We start from the raw sequence: 18,009 nt of genomic DNA on the forward strand, positions 1-18,009 counted from the left end.
TAAGGTTGATGGGCTCTTGCTGTGTATCTTGCTGTGTAGGGTATCAACAGGGTGTAGTGAAATCAGAGTGTGTAACAAGTGTGTATCCTATAGATAGGGTTAGGTATAGGGTAAGGGTAACCTAGGTAAGTACCTCATTTTTAAGTTGTATGGGTTGCTGCAGCGGCCGCGCCGAGGGGCTCACAAAATTTCAGTTATTATCAACAGGATGTGTAAAAAGTTGTGTTAACAGGATGTGTGTATCCTATAGATAGGGTAGGGTAAGGGTAACCCACCTCATTCTTAAGGTTTATGGGCTCTCTCTAGCTTCGGCCGGTGTGGCGAGTGGCGACCCATATCCATGCCCTCCGATATATCAGCCAGTATGTGTATAGTTTGTATACAGTGTGTGTGTATAGGGTAAGGGTAACCCATCTCATTCTTAACATTATTATTTTTATTTCTTTGTAACATATTATGTACCTACAGTATACCTACTCGTGTTCAATATAGGCTTTAGCTGCAGTCAGGACGAGTGGCCCTCAACTTATCAACTACTATTAACATACTATATACAGGATGCGTGTACAGAGTGAATATACAGGGTGTGTAGGTATACAGGATGTGTGTATCCTATAGATGTGTAAGGTAAGGGTAACCTACCTCATTCTTAAGGTTGATGGGCTCTTGCTGCGGCCGGGGCGGCGAGTGGCGCCCCACATCCGCGCCCTCCGACATATCAGCCTCGCATCCCGACTCGTCTGCGGACATAAAAAAACAAAGGTAAGTCAGTTATCTGTAGGTCATTATCAAATTATGTGTACAGATGTACAGTTTGCGAAATGTTGAGAAACTTATTTAATATTTTTCGTAAATTTAGATAGAAAAAAAAATTATCTTGTAAATATATTTTTTTGTTGTTATATTTATTAATCATATTTGAATTTGTATTTTGAAAATTCAAAATATTTCTAACGGCACATTAGTAATCCTGTCATAAAAAAAACCAGTAGTTTTGGAGCAAATAGGCTGTGATAGACGGATAGACAGACGCACGAGTGATTCTATAAGGGTTCCGTGTTTTCCTTTTGAGTTACGGAACCCTAAAAACTAATTATCTAAGAATGGTTTTTAGTCATTATAATTTTTAACAAAAATAAAATAGTCTTCACACAAATTTTAGTAATCAAATAAATTTCATCAGCACTTCCACTTCGTCAAATAGTGTTTGTAAAATCCAATGCAAATACATATATGACTATATTCAATTATCAAATCAATATTCTTATGACTCAAATCATTATATCCTGTCCGGATAACAAAGGGGTTCCTGTCCGAATAACAACTTACAATGGGGTTCCTCCTCGAATAACAACTTACTGTAAAAGAAATAAAAATATAAACAACAGTTTGGAACACACAAAAACGAAGATGCTAACACACGTGTAAAGTCGCTTAAATCGCACTGCGATATCATATATTTATATATAAAATAAAGCGTTAGGTAGGTATCTTTAAAAAGATTGAGCACTTTTTACCAATCTCAAACCAAAAAGCGACGTAATGGCAATGCCAAGAACACCGATAACTCAAGTGAACGAATGATTCTCACATTCCATTCACCGGCACCCACACGTCTGTAGGAAACCCCGCACTTGACCTTGCGGCGTAAGCATGTTGGGACAGGTCGCGAGAAAAACCGTTACGATTTTCCTCTTACCCGCCTTTTTCTTTGGCAGGGGAATTTGAAGCTAGTTGTGAAGGCGATAGCGTTGAAACTCGTTTGTTAAGGTGATACGTGTGTTTTACTTTTGGAATGTGATCTTTTATAATGTAAGGAAATATATGGTACTACACAGGGATTTATGTCATGTTATACAACATGGTGCAATAAGGTTAAGTAACACTTTATCGTGTTAAAGACAGTTGACATATTATGTTAAGAATAATGTTAATAGAGTTCGACCAAGATAAGTCTCCAACGACTTTATATCACACACAGTGTAAGTGTTATTTTAAACGTCAAACTTCTATGAAATTATGACGTATAAATAACACTTTGCACTGTAAAAAAAATAAACAAAACCTTGAATGCACTTTAGAAAAAAATTGTATTTTTGCAGCAAAAATATATTATGCGTGTTTACTTAGATAACCAAAGTACGTGTGATGTTACAGTTTCTCGAGTCTTGTTAACAATTCGCGGACACCCAAAGCTATAGCAGTCGCGCAGTTTTTTGTTTCTTTTGGCCTATTATGACACATGAGGTCACTAGGCGTCCGTGAACGTGTTAAGTTAAAGAACAAATAACTCTACATCATAGAACACTATTACTAAAGAGAATTTGAAACAGAGAGTTACTGTCATGGTAAATTTTGTAGCTACAGTACATTTACATGGCGTTAATATTAATATTTAACAAGTTAACACATATCAGTGAAAGAATATAGGCCAAGAAATAAGAAGTTATAGAGGGAAATGCTAGGAACACAATTTTTGACTCCGTAACTTTGTTTGGACTAGTTAGGAGGTGAACATATCAAAAGTCCCCGGCCGTAGCCCCGGTGCTGGGGGGGAGAGGGGGGAAAGAAGGTCTCATTTTTCGGTTTTTCACTAATATCTTGGAAACTATGCGTCTTAGCGACATGACTACTGAGACAAACCAAAAGCTGATAAAAATTGTTACAAGTTTTATTCAGTCAAGTTTTTCGATATCTTGAATAGTTTTTGAGATATCCGCTCTTGAAAGTTTATTTAGGGCTTTAAATTTTATCTTGATATCTACATTAGTGAAGCTGCTAGGCCGTGTTTGGTATCATTTTCGTATAAATCGGGGATGCTGAATTCATTTTTGGTATCACATTGACACCATTCCTAATAAAAAACATATAAACTTTAAACAAATAACTTTTTTTTTTAATTCCTCTTCACGCTTAAACCGCTCAACCGATTTAATTGTAATTTGGTATACAGATATTTCGAGTCCCAAGACAGGACATAAGATACTTTTTATCTCAATAATCATCCTTTAAAGTTGTGAAATGGAGTATGGGGGGAATTCAACTTCATCGACGAAACTGAATTCCTGAGGTTCATACTGCTTAAGGTAAGGTTTGAAGTCATGTTAGGTATCATTTTCATCTAAATCACAGATGTATACCATCCTGAATTTCACCTAAACCGGTTCAGCGGTTACTGACTCCCCATACAAACTTCCACCCCACTTTTCACATCCTCAAAAGATGCTTTTGGTTATAAAAACTATCCTATGTCCTGTGTCGAGACTAAAACTATTTCTGTACCAAATTTTAACGAAATTGGTTCAGCGGTTTAAGCGTGAAGAGGGATTTTAAAAAATATATATATTTTTAATTTTGTTTTTACTTCGGAATAGTGTCAATGTGATACCATAAATGAATTCAGCACCCCCGATTTATACGAAAATGATACCAAACATGGCCTAACAGCATCACTGATGTAGATATCAAGATAACATTAAAATCCCTAAATAAACTTTCAAGAGCGTCTATCTCAAAAACTATTCAAGATATCGAAAAACTTGACTGGATAAAACTTGTAACTAATTTTATGAGCTTTCGGTTTGTCTTAGTAGTCATGTCGCTAAGATGCAAAGTTTCCAAGATATCAATGAAAAACTGAAAAATTCGACCTTCTTACCCCCCTCTACCCCGCAGCACCGGGGCTACAGCCGGGGACTTTTGATATGTTCACCTCCTAACTAGTCTAAACAAAGTTACGGAGTCAAAAATTGTGTTCCTAGCATTTCCCTCTACAACGTTTTTTGAGCATTCATTTCCTGACCTAATAAGGATCAAAACCAAATGGCGTTCTAACAGTTTTATCTTATGTTGAAAGATGGCAGTAAATTTACAGTGGCTACATAATTTACTTTGACAATCCGTCTCTATACACTCTATTCTCTTTGTTATTACCTAGTTAGCACGGTCTGAACGACACGATACATAGCCCAATCAATGGGGTGGGGGGGAACTGATCCTTAACGACTTGTTAAGACACAACCAATCATTGTCTCGAAAACGGCCGACACAACGTGCCAAAATTCAAGCCGGTTTTACTGAGATGCTCGAACAATCGGTTGGCAGGACAAGGTATACGGTTCGTATATTATGTAATATTTAGTATACGTAGCTAATGTCTGGGAGACCGAGTTTTGCTCGAAAACATATAAAAACTCAATAATGCGCGTTTTCCCAGAGATAAGACCTAGCTAGGTCAATTTATCGCCCCCGAAAACCCCCGTATACCAATTTTCATCGAAATCGTTAAGGGGCCCACTGATTAACAGTCTGCCGGACGGTATCGGCCTGTCAGTTAGAACAAAATTTTGACAGTTCCGACCAACTGACGGGCCGATACCGACCGGCGGACTTTTAATCAGTGGGCCTCTTTAAAGCCGTTTCCGAGATCCCCGAAATCTATAAATAAACAAAAATTGCATTTTATAGGTATTAGATACACTACACTCTTCTTTATTAAACCTAAAAATATGTGCATTAATGCGTAAAATGAAATTCCCCACAAGACTTGTACTTATTATTTGTTTATCTTACCCCATCTAACCTTGATAGACGTAAAACCAAACCATGGATCATAATCATGAGTGATGACTGAATGAATGAATGTGAACTGAACTGAATGAATGATTTTAGTTACTGAAAAACTGACATTGTTTTTCTTTATCATTTCCCTATTAATACATAAATATCTTGATAAACGTACAGTCAAGTGTAAAAATATGGGTGCATACAACGTACTCAAAAAGATGTGTGAAGCTAGGATAAACTTAAGTTAAAGAATGTCATGTTATATTGAACTTAGATTTGTAACTTATATTAGTATCTAAAAATAGTTTAAATACCTAAATTAAGTAAAATAGCCTAAAAACAGTATGTAAAAAGAGGAGCCTATTTCTGCCAACAAACTGTTATACAGTTTGGCGGAGGTTGTACCTATCATGTAAAAATATGCTGTTCCGTGAATAAATGGTTTTTTTTTATGTCCCATAGTTCTTAGTTCGCCGACATAAGAGCTATGGGACATATTTTTGAGGAAGATGTATGCATCCATATTATTACACTTGACTGTAGGTCCTAACCTAATCCTTAACCCACAGACTAACACATATAACAGCACTATAAGTTAGTCGATCATAAAGCCAATGCAGACGGCCTGTAAATTTTCGTAGCCCGATCCGGGCGGTCTTTGTCCTATTAATTTGTAATGTCCCCCTCCTAGATGCATGGGGTGGTAACTGCAAGTAAGGGGTAGTGTAGAACGGCTGAATTTGCGTTTAGGAAGTTGATGCGTTTCGCTATCTGTGGAATGATGCTAAAGTATTGTTTGTATATTGTAGATAGTCGTGACACGTTTTGGATTTTAGGTTAGGTTTGGTGTAGGTTAGGTTAGGTCTAGTAAGAGTACCTACCTTATCAATCAATACCTAAATATTTATTTGCAGAAAGAAATATAAATAAATAAATATTAGGGGAAATTTTACACAGATCAACCTAGCCCAAAACTAAGCAAAGCTTTCTATGGGTGCTAGTCGACGATATACACAGAAAACACCCAAAACAAACAAAATACCCTGACCGGGATTCGAACCCAGGATCATCGGCTTGACAGGCAGGGTCACTACCCACTAGCCCAGACCGGTCGTCTAATCATATGTGTTCATGGTTTAATTAACCTTTTGTATGAGTATGATAAGAATCCTGGCCCAATTTTAATAATAACATATTTCAATATATTTTAGTCATATTTTTGCATTTTATTCGAAACTGTTTTTTTCTGCTCCATACAGCACAACCGAGATTTGAATCCACACACATGTAAGTTAAACGTACCCACTAGTGCTCGACATGCTAATGCCCAATAGATGACACCCTGCTGATTGATACCTCTATTGACATTTGACAATGACTTAAGTTTCAATAAGATGACATATACTGGGACCGCGTCAAGCACCAGTACGTTTACCTTAATCAAAGGTTCACCTTTTGTTTTATTCGCATCTAAATTGCAAGATCACAATGCAATACCTTGTTATCGATAAACCCATTCAAAAACGTTATCTCAAGACAAACCGTGCGCCGGTCGATCTGCGATGGGGGCTCGTTTCCGATAGGATTAGGCCAGACTTACTGTTCGGTCAGCCCCCCCTACTATAGGGGGGCACATCATACCCGGCGGCTATAGTCTAAGATGCGTTTTGGACCTAAAATACATGGATATTCTCTTTTTAACATTTAGGGTTAGGGTAACCCTTTGAATTTGCAATCGGGTACTAACCGCCTTATTCATAAAACTTTATGGGCCTGATTTAGTTAAATTGTGTTTTATCCCTTTCTTACAAATATATAAGTCAAAATGACAGATAAGGACAAACGATTATTAGCTGATTGAGGTTTGTAGCGCGTTTATGAGTAAGGGGGTAAGACTAAGAATTAGAACATAACAATATAATAAAGCCAAAAAATCTCCTAAAATGTAAATAAAACCGGCCAAGTGCGAGTCGGACTCGCGGAATAAGGGTTCCAGACCATTACGCAAAAAAACGGCAAAAACACGTTTGTTGTATGGGAGCCTCACTTAAATATTTATTATATTCTGTTTAGTATTTGTGGTTATAGCGGCAACAGAAATACATCATCATTGAAAATTTCAACTGTCTATCACGGTTGATGAGATACAGCCTGGTGACAGACAGATAGACGGACAGCGGAGTCTTAGTAATAGGGTCCCGTTTTTAGAGTTTCGTACCCTTTGGGTACGGAACTCTAAAAACCATGAAAAATGTATCTTGTGAGATACAATCAAGAAAGGGGTTAGGTAAGGCTGCAATGGTTTCGAATTTCAAAACGGTACGGTGTAGTGTAGGCAACCTACGCACGAAGTAGCCAACGGGTACGGGTGCGAATTAAGAGGGGGGAGGGGGGCACGTCGAATATCGCACTCGGTGCACTGACTTTGCAGCCCTGTTTAGGCAATGTTACTTTAGCCCGTAGACGAAATACTAAGATCTGTGAAGAGGAAATGGTTATCATATGTGCAACAAGAGAGCAAAGTTTGATATTACTCCGAACGCTTATTTTGAGTCCCGTGAAAGATTCTATAACAATTTGCAATTCTTAGGTAGCAAAATAATTAAAAGCTCGAGATGTAACTAGCTTCGATCTGATGTAGCAGACAAAAATAATTGAAGAAATATGTTTATACCGTAATTTTATTACAAATAATAATACTAAAATAACTTAATTATTTAAAAAAAAATTACGTGACAGAGTTGTTCCATATATAGTCAACCTGGGATTACCTGTGAATTTTTCATAACTGAATTGTACTTAATTCATATCTCCAGTATGAATTTAAACATCATTTCATGTGTATCTGCATAAATTTAAATAACCATCTAGTGAAATCCTACTACTAGGCTAAACAATCATTAATTTCTAAGTAAAGATGAATCGAGAAATGCATCCATTAATGAGAGTATTTGCTGCCCGAAAATTAACCTTATTCCTTGTAGAATAGAGTTGAATTTATAAGTTGTCATCGTAGTTAATGCTCTATCGAGTGTGCATGAATAATCGTATGTATTTCCTAGTATCGATGGTATGGAGATTCTGCTATGAGTTGATTTAAACTAATGATACTGAGTAATCTTTCAATTTACTTTTAACCTATGAAAATTGACTTATTCTGGGGTTTAATAACGGTTTTTATCTTCATTAGAAGAGCAAAAGTTTTCATTCAAACGCATAATGTAAATGATTTCGTTTTGGTTAGTTAACTTTGGAGCATTTTAGCAAAATCTCCTAAGTTGTGGTAAAAATGTAATACGCAAATAATAATGTATAATATGCAGAAACTTTTTTATACATTATAGGTACATGTTGAAAGTGTACCATGTGACCTTTCTTTAATCAGAAATGTCACTTTTGACACTGACAGATAAAACCAGATCAAATTCATAACCGGTTATTACAATCACTATACGACTCCAGGGGCATTTTCCCCCTTTTTTCAAATAATAACACGTTCTTAGGGTTCCGTACCTCAAACTCAAGGAAAAAAACAGAACCCTTATAGGATCACTCGTGCGTCTGTCCGACCATCCCCCCCCCCACCCTTTATCTCCGAAACTGCTGTCTGTCTGAAACTGTCTAAAATTTTGAAAAAAATACACAAAATAGTTCTTTACGTATAGATGACTTCTGTCATCCTATTACCTATTAGAAATGCGCAGTCAAGCGTTAGACGGACTTAATTACCTACGGTTTTTTAAAGACATTTAATTCACGTTCCACATAAAAAAACACATTGTTAAAAATTTAGAACTTAGAACGTGAGTTCGACTCGCACCTGACCGTTTTTTCATAAATAACATTCCCATTTTAATTCAGTGAGCATCGGCCCTATAATGCGAGCTTTTATAATATCTTTTGTCATCGTTACCATCACTTTCTAATGAGCACGAGTGATGCATGACATGAAAAGTGCAACCACCATAGGTCAAGCCTCGCACCACGTCACATCATAATGTGACGTCACATAAAGGTGTTATCTAGGGGGGTGCAACGCAAGTGCCTCTTACTGGGGGGTTAGGGGTTGCAACATTAAAGGACTGCTACTGTTGGGTACTGTCGATGTCACAATCGTTATCATAAATTATAAGATTGTCCGTGATTGTTAGTATGTAAGTATATTGAGTTAAAGTAACACGATTTTCACTCATACTTTTATAACGTAATCGGGACGTAAGTTTTACGCGATTAAGTCCCGTGTTAGTCATAAAAGTATGAATATGTAAGTAGAGTTAGACCAATAATAGTCTGCAGCGGATTTGATAGCTCACGCAGTGAAAGTGTTATTTTAAACGTCAAACTTCTATGAAATTATGACGTATAAATGACACTTGCACTGCGTGGGCTATCAAATCCGCTTCAGACTTTTTTTGGTCCGACTCTAGTTATTTTTCGTTTTTAACACAGAAATCTGTTTATTATATGACAGATAACAGTATACCTTTCTGGTTCATTAAGTAACTATTGCATAAAAAGCTTTTTATATATTGTTGTATATGTTTTGATTGGACGCATCTTTGGCCGCATGGTACCGAAGTAATGGGTATCCACGATACACTACCTTCGCATTTTGCCACCCTACGACGTAGAGTAACTAGAGGCGACAAATTATAATAGCAACTCTGTACATTGAATTTGTTTTAACTGAGTGCATCTCTGGTCAGATAGATTACCGAACTAATGAGTGTAGCCACGATACATTACCTTCGCGTTTCGCCACCCTACGACATAGAGTAAGTAGTAGAGGCTATTGCGTTACGTGACAGTTTTGGCGCCCAACGTGGGGCCAAAACTGTCACGTAACGCGACAAGGCGACCAATTAATTACAATAGCAAATCAGTACAGTATTTGTTTTAGTTGAAGGTATCCCTGGCACCAACCAACCACCAACCACCAACCACAACCAAAACACAAACATTATCCTATCCTACAGAAAACGTCAATATTCGATAGGCCGAAATGGCCTAAATGTATGAAGCTGCTAATTATTTCAGAGATTATAATGGAGTGCTCCCGGTACTCGTCTTCTATACAAATACAGTACCGGAACCGGGAATTCCCGGTTCTTGCCATACAAACTCAGTACCGGGAGCATTCCCTAGAGATTATAAAGGATTTATTTTAAAAAGTAATCATATACATTGCAAAGTATAATACGCACGGTAAGTATGGTATACTTTCATCTCGAAATTATGGTGTAGGTACTTAGGTATGTTAGGCACGCACATCTAATATGACTAAATTCAAGAATAAATTAATTAATTTTCTGTTTACGAACATTGATAAAACACCCCTTTCAGGTAGAAATAGATATAAGCAAACAGAAGTTTTTGTGGCAAAACGACCTCGGTCTCTTTAAAGCTAGAGTGAATAGGCTATTACTGAACCGGTGAGCTACATCTTAGGCTCTGTCTTCACTTTCCATCAGGTGTGACTAGAGCCAATCGCCGATCAGTTTATTATTTAAGAAAAAAAAAAAACGAGTGTCTGAGAAAATGAAACACTGAGCGTGTTGTGTATTTCGCGGTAGCTTCTTATATCAATATCTTCTTATAAACTGTAATAAATATCTAAGTATTTAAGTATAACGTTAAGGTAATATCGATAACAGACATGTCGATATTTTATTATGTCAATCACTTTAAGTATTTTGCCACAATAACTTCTATGTCTGGATATAAGCCATATCTAGCCATAGCCGTACCTAGGGACGTAAATCCATTTGCGGCCCTCAGCATTCACCGGAGTCACCTATCAATTCTAGCAGCTAGGCTGGCTAGGTCTTTCGGCCGGCTGGCCTGAGCAGGGCTATAGATTAATGAGTTAATGTGTCTACGCGTCCCCTGTGTCATAGAGTAAAGCGCAGAGTGGTCACATTTGTAAGTATTTTGCCAATTTCGTCGGGAATATTTGTAAAGGGTGTTTTAGCTGGATAGGGTGAAAGGTCTCAATTTATATCGATGACACTGTCTTCATAAAATTACCTTCGTGACGTTACCTACGATTATGCAGTCGTGATTAACACATAACCCTAAGGAATTTAAAGCTCAAGGTTCGGATGTACAGTCGCCATCAGATACATCGGAGCGGCCAAGGCGCTCATAAATATCTGAACACGCCTCTATTGTCAAGGCGCTAGAGTGCGTGTTCAGATATTTTTGAGCACCTTGGCCGCTCCGATATATCAGATGGCGACTGTACAACATTAGCAATGAATTGCGTGAAAGTATTTTATTATACTAGTGCCTATATTTTTTGGCCCATTATATTTATTGAAGCGCGGAATAAATAATAGTAATATACTTAATATGCATAGCATTCTCAATATGTAACAAAACTTACGTCCGACATTTTCCATCCCTAATATATAGGTTACTCTTTCGCGCACACTGTATTAATTATTGATACAAATTAAAACATTATTGTTTTCAGTTTGGGGCTCTATTAACAGTATATGATTTGGCGATATCATATATGTATATGGCGATTCACACTATACATTCCACAGATTTTTCTCTAAATGGCCAATACAACCAATTAAAAATCACTCATCATGAGTCATCACGTCACACACACACACACACATTTTGTATTTGAACATATCTATAAAATTTAAACATAATAATTCCTACAGGTTCCGAGACTTTTGACCTACAGTTAAAATGTTTGTAGCTTAATTTAGGTTGGGGACTGCTTTGCCGATCGAACCGTGGCCCGAGCAGTGCCATAGATTAATGTGTTAATGTGTCCACCACGGGTTTCGCACCCCTGCCTCACAGAATAATTACGAAGAAGGGACATATTATAAATATGTAAAGTTACTTAGTAGTCGTTTAGTTCTTTGTTTAGTTTTATCAATCGTACCTATTGTATTAGGTAATATGTAATTGATGTGTAGAATTTCTAAGTAATTTTACTAGTAATTAAAGGGAATTGTTTAAGAATATATATAAGCGAAATATGGCCTTTAGGCTGTTTAATTACCAGATCGTGCTGGTAGAAAATTGTTTTTATTATCACGTCAAAAGAAAAAATCCTTGGCACCCCTTTTGTCCAGCCGTTTCGAATATCATTCTCGATTCGAACGAAACAAAAATAAGCGTACAAATTGCTTCTAAAACAACAAAAGTCGACCGGAAAAATTCACAATCGCAGCGAATCATTAATCTCAGAAACAAATGGAAATCGGCCGACATCTGCTATACTCAGAAAAAAAATGGCGGCCTATAGTCGACAGTTGTCACGTTATACTCCAGGATTAATTAGAAATGCGATTAAAAGCAAACAAAACAGGGAATGGTGAACTTAAATTAATGAAAAATTACCACCCTCGGCGAGCGCTTGTCAACTCTTTTTTTTTAACGGTCGCTCCCGCGCATTAAGCGGCTTTAATTTGAATTCGAAATAAGAATTACGCGCGTTTTATAATTATTTTTTTTCGGCCAGTGACGGTTGATTTCTAACGAGGGTTGCGAGCTTTGTGAATATGTTGATTTTTTAATCAGCTCGCTATGTTTATAAATACATAACCTTTTGAATAATTTCGAACTTGATTTTGGAAATATCATTACAGTATGTTTGTGTTTAAAATTATCGTTTTGTAGGAAAAATGTTAAGGTCAATACGGTTAAGTGTGACTGCGTGCTCAGGCGTGTCTCACTCCGCGATTTCGTCGCTTTGCTACAGGTAGCTAAAAGTAGGTAAGTACATCCGTTCCACCCCAATTTTGGGGTTTGCCATAAACCGCGCGTCGCCACCTAGCGGCCATATCTGTCCTGATCGTAACAGACGCGTTTTGTTAGAGAGTGAGTCTTCTGTACCTAGTACTATGATTTATTCTGTGGCGTGGTGTGGTCTTTCTTTATTCAATACGTGCTTAAAAATTATTTAAATAGGTAACTAAAAAAAAATAAACTCAAACCAGGCTCAGTTTTTTCTATAGTGAACTTTGATCATCTACAGAAAGTTTTAATGATTAAGTCATCACACAAAAAATCGACTTACTTACATCGCTCCACACAAAATCCATGCGTGCTTGACAAAATTCCAAATAATTAAAAAAAAACTCGAGCCACAGCTCGAGTGTGACTCGAGCGGCACTCGTGTAGTACCCTCATTGCCCCCCAAGTGTCCCGATCACTTCTTATTTCACCCTTATTGTTCCAAATTTGAATTTCCTTCGTTCTATATTTCACTTTTTAAATTTGCTTGGAGAATGGTGCTGGCTGTTTGAAAAAATGAAAACAAATAGGTATGGTGCGTCATAAAATAGTAGAAATTAAATAAAATGAAACTAAATAATTTTCTTACTAAATTGTTGCCACATTTTAGACATATAATGCCTAAACTTAGAGATAATTTTAGCCGCTTAGGCAAAATTAGATCTTGAGCCAACGTCTGTCTTCAGATATTTTGAGTTATTCTTCAGTTTATACTCAACATTAACACCAAATAGCTCGTAAACAAAGCTATTTATTAAAACTTTATTGCACTAACTTTCTAAACTTAGTGTTGGGAAAAACTTGCCACGTTTAAAATTCGACTGAGTTTTTAGACATAGCTACGTAGTTTAGTAAAAGCATGAATTATTGTAAGGCAGGCCCAAGCTCAAATGGTTGGATGGCGTATACCAGGACATCAGGATCTTGGGAGTGAAAAGTTGGAGAAGGAAGGCCACAAACAGATCGGACTGGAGAGACTTGCTTGACCAGGCTAAGGCCCACCTGCCGCGGCTGTAATGGCTCAGATGATGATGATGAATTATTGTGCTTTTTTTTGTACAAAATAGGTAGGTACTCATCTTTCGTCTTTGACAAAAAAAAATATAAAGGGTTTGCAAAAAATTGATTGGTCTTTCCAATTCATGTTTTTTTAACAAGTTAATTATTTATACGAAGCTTATCGTAAGACGCGAATCTTATTTTAAATATAATTCCAAAAGAACAATTAAGAATGAATAAAATAACCAATAGAATGACTTCATTTACCTGTCCTCGCTCAGCGGCAATTTTCTATTGATTCGTAACAAACTCCCTCTCTACTCATCATTTACAGTCACCACACGGGATTGTTATGCCATTTAGGGTTCTTGCTACATTGGAGATTCTATAGCGTAAGTCAATACTTACGCGAGGTTTTCTCAGCAGTGAAAAGGCTTAGGTATAAAGTTGAGAACATTGGAAAGTAAAATCATGTCTTTTTCATGTACTCCTGAATACTTTATTAATGGATACACGAACGGAACATTCTAGGTTACGTTCAGATGAAGTACACCTTAATCGGAGAGCTTAACTGCATCTCTCGCTGCCAGACTTTCAATTAAACCAATCCTTGGTTTGGGAAGCCTTGCTTAAAAAGAAAACGCGATGAAGAATCATCCAAATACCTCCATACGGCGCTGTTATTTAGGCAATTGTGCAACCCGTCTGAAGAGAGCACGGAATCCGACACAACAACATGGGCTTAGCATTTTTTAGGAGCCCACTGATTAATCAATGAACAACGAATTTAGCTAGGACCCTAAATGGCGCAACATACGCGGAGCGTGATGGTACATCTCTGGTCGAAACTACATACAGATGTAATGCATAATTATTTTCCTTCGTATAGTTCGTGTACTCGCCGCTTTGGACTCAGTGGAGCGCAGAGCCAGGAGGATGATTGGCGACAAGAAGCTAACGGCTAAGCTTCAGTCTTTGGCCCATCGGCGGAAAGTCGCCAGCCTGTCGGTATTCTACAGGTTGCACTTCGGGGAGTGTGCCCAAGAGCTACCCTAACTTATTCCACCGTCCCCATTCTACCATCGGACTTTTAGACGCACGGCCGGTTTCCATCCTTACTTGGTAGATATTCCACCAATTCGCACGAAGCGCTTTGCTTCTACTTTCCTTATGCGCACTGCCAAGGAATGGAATTCCTTGCCGGCGTCTATATTTCCGTGTTCTTATAACCCGGCAACCTTCAAATCAAGAGTGAACAGGCACCTTCTGGGCGAGCTCGCTCCATCGTAGGCCACGTCTACGCCTCGGCTAGTCTGTGGCCATGAGTAAGCCCATTCATAATAATAAAAAAAAAAGTTCGTATTTTCACGGAAACGTACGAACGACACGAACGTGTCTTGCTATTTCAGTCCGTCTCTGTACAAAAAGTACTGAGGTTGATTGAAGTAGCATGACAAATACGAACGTTTCCGAGAAAATACGATGAAAACAATTATACACTAGATCTGTATGTAGTTTCTACCAGAGATGTACAATGACTTATGATACTTGGGTCCTTCCTAACTCTATTTTAAACCACAGTTCAGCATCAGACGATAACTCATATCTCTCATAAGCATAACAATGACAGTATTTATACATAATTCATCTTACCGCGTCATTAAATCATACATCAGCACATCGATATAAACTTTAGGACTATAAATACACTAGTTCAAAGACTTGTCGCTTTATAATGGTCATAATGTGGTGACAAAGGGTATTTTATTGGTGCAAAAAGGTGGTGTAATGTATGGGTGCGCATGAGCATAGTTAATGCGGAGATATTAAGAAAATTTAAAGTTACTTGAGGTCAAAGTTTTCATTTCACAATGACTTCTGCTGTCACCCTAAAAGCGACTACATTCTACAGCGAATACATTTAACTATAAAAGTGTGACTAGACAAAAATTACCACACGAGAATTCGCGAGCGTCTCAACTGTATAACGCGCATGTTGACAACAATCGGCGCAATTCGGGAAATGAATTAGAGACTAACTAGATACGATCATACGATATAGTAAAGAGAATATCTTTTCTACAGTGTTTGTGTGTTTGTTAAGATATTATCTTCACTATTTCATATCTAGTGAATCTCTAATTCATTTCCCGAATCGCGGCGCCTTCCGCCATAAGGTATCTTTTGCAGTGGAACGTCACATATGTTTACTATTTCATATCTAGTGAATCTCTAATTCATTTCCCGAATCGCGCCGAATGACAAATGACAAATAGTGTACTGCTACGCAAGAGGTTTAGAGTTAAATCAAGAAACGTCTGCAGAAATTTTGACAGCACACGCAGTGCAAGTGTTATTTATACGTCATAATTCCATAGAAGTTTGACGTTTCAAATAACACCTGCACTGCGTGTGCTGTCAAAATATCTGCAGATTTTTCTTGGTTTAACTCTGACAAAATACAGATTTTTATTTTATACAATAAATACTTTTATTGATCAATCACAACTTTTTTTATGGCGGGTAATTGTGTATTAGGTAATATTTAAAGCTGTTTGAAAGAAATTCTTAGTACGTAAGTGCGAACGTTACATTTACCACCGATACTAACCCCGCAATTTTAACGTCCGTCAAACTAATTTACCGGCAACAAATGCAATCGAAATACGCACTGCAATCCGGGAAGGTAAATACGTATATTAAAACCGTCGCTGAAACCGAAAGTGGACGCGTCCAGCCGTATTGTTGGCGCGAGCGCGGGCGAATGTTCGGAGGACCACCGTAACGAGACCTCAGGGTTTTATAATTTAACTAAGTTATTATATTTTTAAAAGAAAAAAATTAAGGCCACTTATTCGACAACTATACGACCAACGTAAACACTTATATTGATCACATGTTGCGATGTCATAGTGTGTGGTTTTACTGCCCGATTCGAACATTAAGACACGAACATTAACAAAATTAAGTGCATTATGGTGAATTAAGAATTCATTTCACAGATTTGATTTCAAAATAAATGAGTAAAGTTGGCCTGCCTGATTCGAAATTAAGAACGTAAGATACGTCAATGAATAGATCTAGACACGATATGGATTAGATGTGTCAGTGTCAAAAAGACGTTTTATTTTGAAGAAACGTATCTTTAAGTTAAAATCGGGCCCACAGTCTTGTTTTACCTACATTTAATGTGGGTTAGTACACACTCGTAGAGAGACCCCGAGACAAGCCGAGAACTAAAGTGTCATTTTATGGAACTTGCTAACTATGTAAACAAACCGCCTTATTGAAATTGTCAAAGAATGATGAATTTACTAGTGACTTTTGCTTACATAGTTAGCAAGTTCCATAGAATGACACTTTAGTTCTCGGCTTCTTGTCTCGTCTCGCGCTTTTCCGATTGGATCGGACTCTCGGTGAGCGGCAGCTATCGTTTGCTTGCACCTCCTCTAGGAATCCCTTACGGGTTTACGATATCGCTAAAGAGACGGGTATGTACGTAAGGAGCCGGAGCCGCCGCATGCGAAGCCATAGATAGATTTTTATTGGTATTAATCAATACACTGTCAGTTAAAGTACATTATAAAAAAAAGAACGGGTTGCACTCCGGGAGTGCCGGCAGAAGTAAAAACTTAACTACATTGTAACTCAAAATATTAATAAAAGCGCCATCTAGTGTCTGCAGCACTATGTATGACTTACTTGATTTGACTTACTATAGTTATATTAAACCAGTTTGAGGGAAACTCACTAGATGGCATTTAAATAAAAAAACAATAACATTGTCCGTCACACATCGATGTGTGACGGACGGCATACATTTTCGCCGCGTGGTAGAAAGAGAGGGTAACGCCTTACGCGTTACGCCTTACGCTGTCTCGAGTTTAACATTTTTTCCCCACCTCAAAAAGCGCACAGCGCCGCTAAAGAAGGTTTCACTTAAATAATACACTCATGTGTTACTCAGGATTCCCGGACTAAAGTGTCATTCTATGGAACTTGCTAACTATGTAAACAAAAGTCATAATTCAGAGACAATTTCAATATGGCGGTTTGTTTACATAGTTAGCAAGTTCCATAGAATTACACTTTACATCGTCAAGCATTCGGAACGTCCCAGTGATATGTATCCGCTGATCTATTATTATATTTAGCGGGTTAAGCGCAGTGAAAGTGAAACGATTGTGATCGGCCGATATTTGTGTCGGTAAGTTAATTTGTGTCCGCGCGGTTTTGCGGGGTGTAATTGTGCTCGAAATTGGGCGCATTTTGAAGCCGACACTGAGTATGTGAGTGCATACACTCATTACATGATAGCAAAGAGCATTTGAAATAGAGAGTTACTGTCATAGTAAATTATGTAGCTACAGTTCTTTCACTGATATAAATATTAAGATTGACGCCATCTACTCGAGAGTAGGCTGAAGGTTATGGCGCCATCGCTCGAAAAAATTGCACCATACCTTTGGCCTACAGTCGAGTAAATGGCGTTAATATTAGTATTTAATAAGTGAACACATATCAGTGAAAGAATAATGATCAAAGTCAAATGGCGTTCTAACGGCTTTATCTTCTGTAAATTTACAGTGGCTACATAATTTACTTTGACAATCCGCCTCTATCTATACACTCTATTCTCTTTGATGATAGGCTTAATAGCCTTGCATTTCTGGTTGTATC

At 37.6% G+C, this 18,009-nt stretch overlaps 1 protein-coding gene across 3 annotated transcripts in view; it reads right to left on the reverse strand.

The window, feature by feature from the left end:
• The window catches only part of LOC134670395 (POU domain, class 6, transcription factor 2), a 213,310-nt gene that overhangs the window by 173,555 nt on the left and 21,746 nt on the right, over positions 1-18,009 (reverse strand). For all 3 annotated transcript variants that reach the window (XM_063528233.1, XM_063528232.1, XM_063528234.1), the window contains exon 2: positions 643-740. In XM_063528233.1, coding sequence (XP_063384303.1) covers positions 643-717 — 75 coding nt within the window. In that variant the 5' untranslated portion in view covers positions 718-740. The remainder of the gene's footprint in view (positions 1-642; positions 741-18,009) is intronic.

The sequence above is a fragment of the Cydia fagiglandana genome, chromosome 13 (assembly GCF_963556715.1).
Source record: "Cydia fagiglandana chromosome 13, ilCydFagi1.1, whole genome shotgun sequence".
NCBI lineage: Eukaryota > Metazoa > Arthropoda > Insecta > Lepidoptera > Tortricidae > Cydia > Cydia fagiglandana.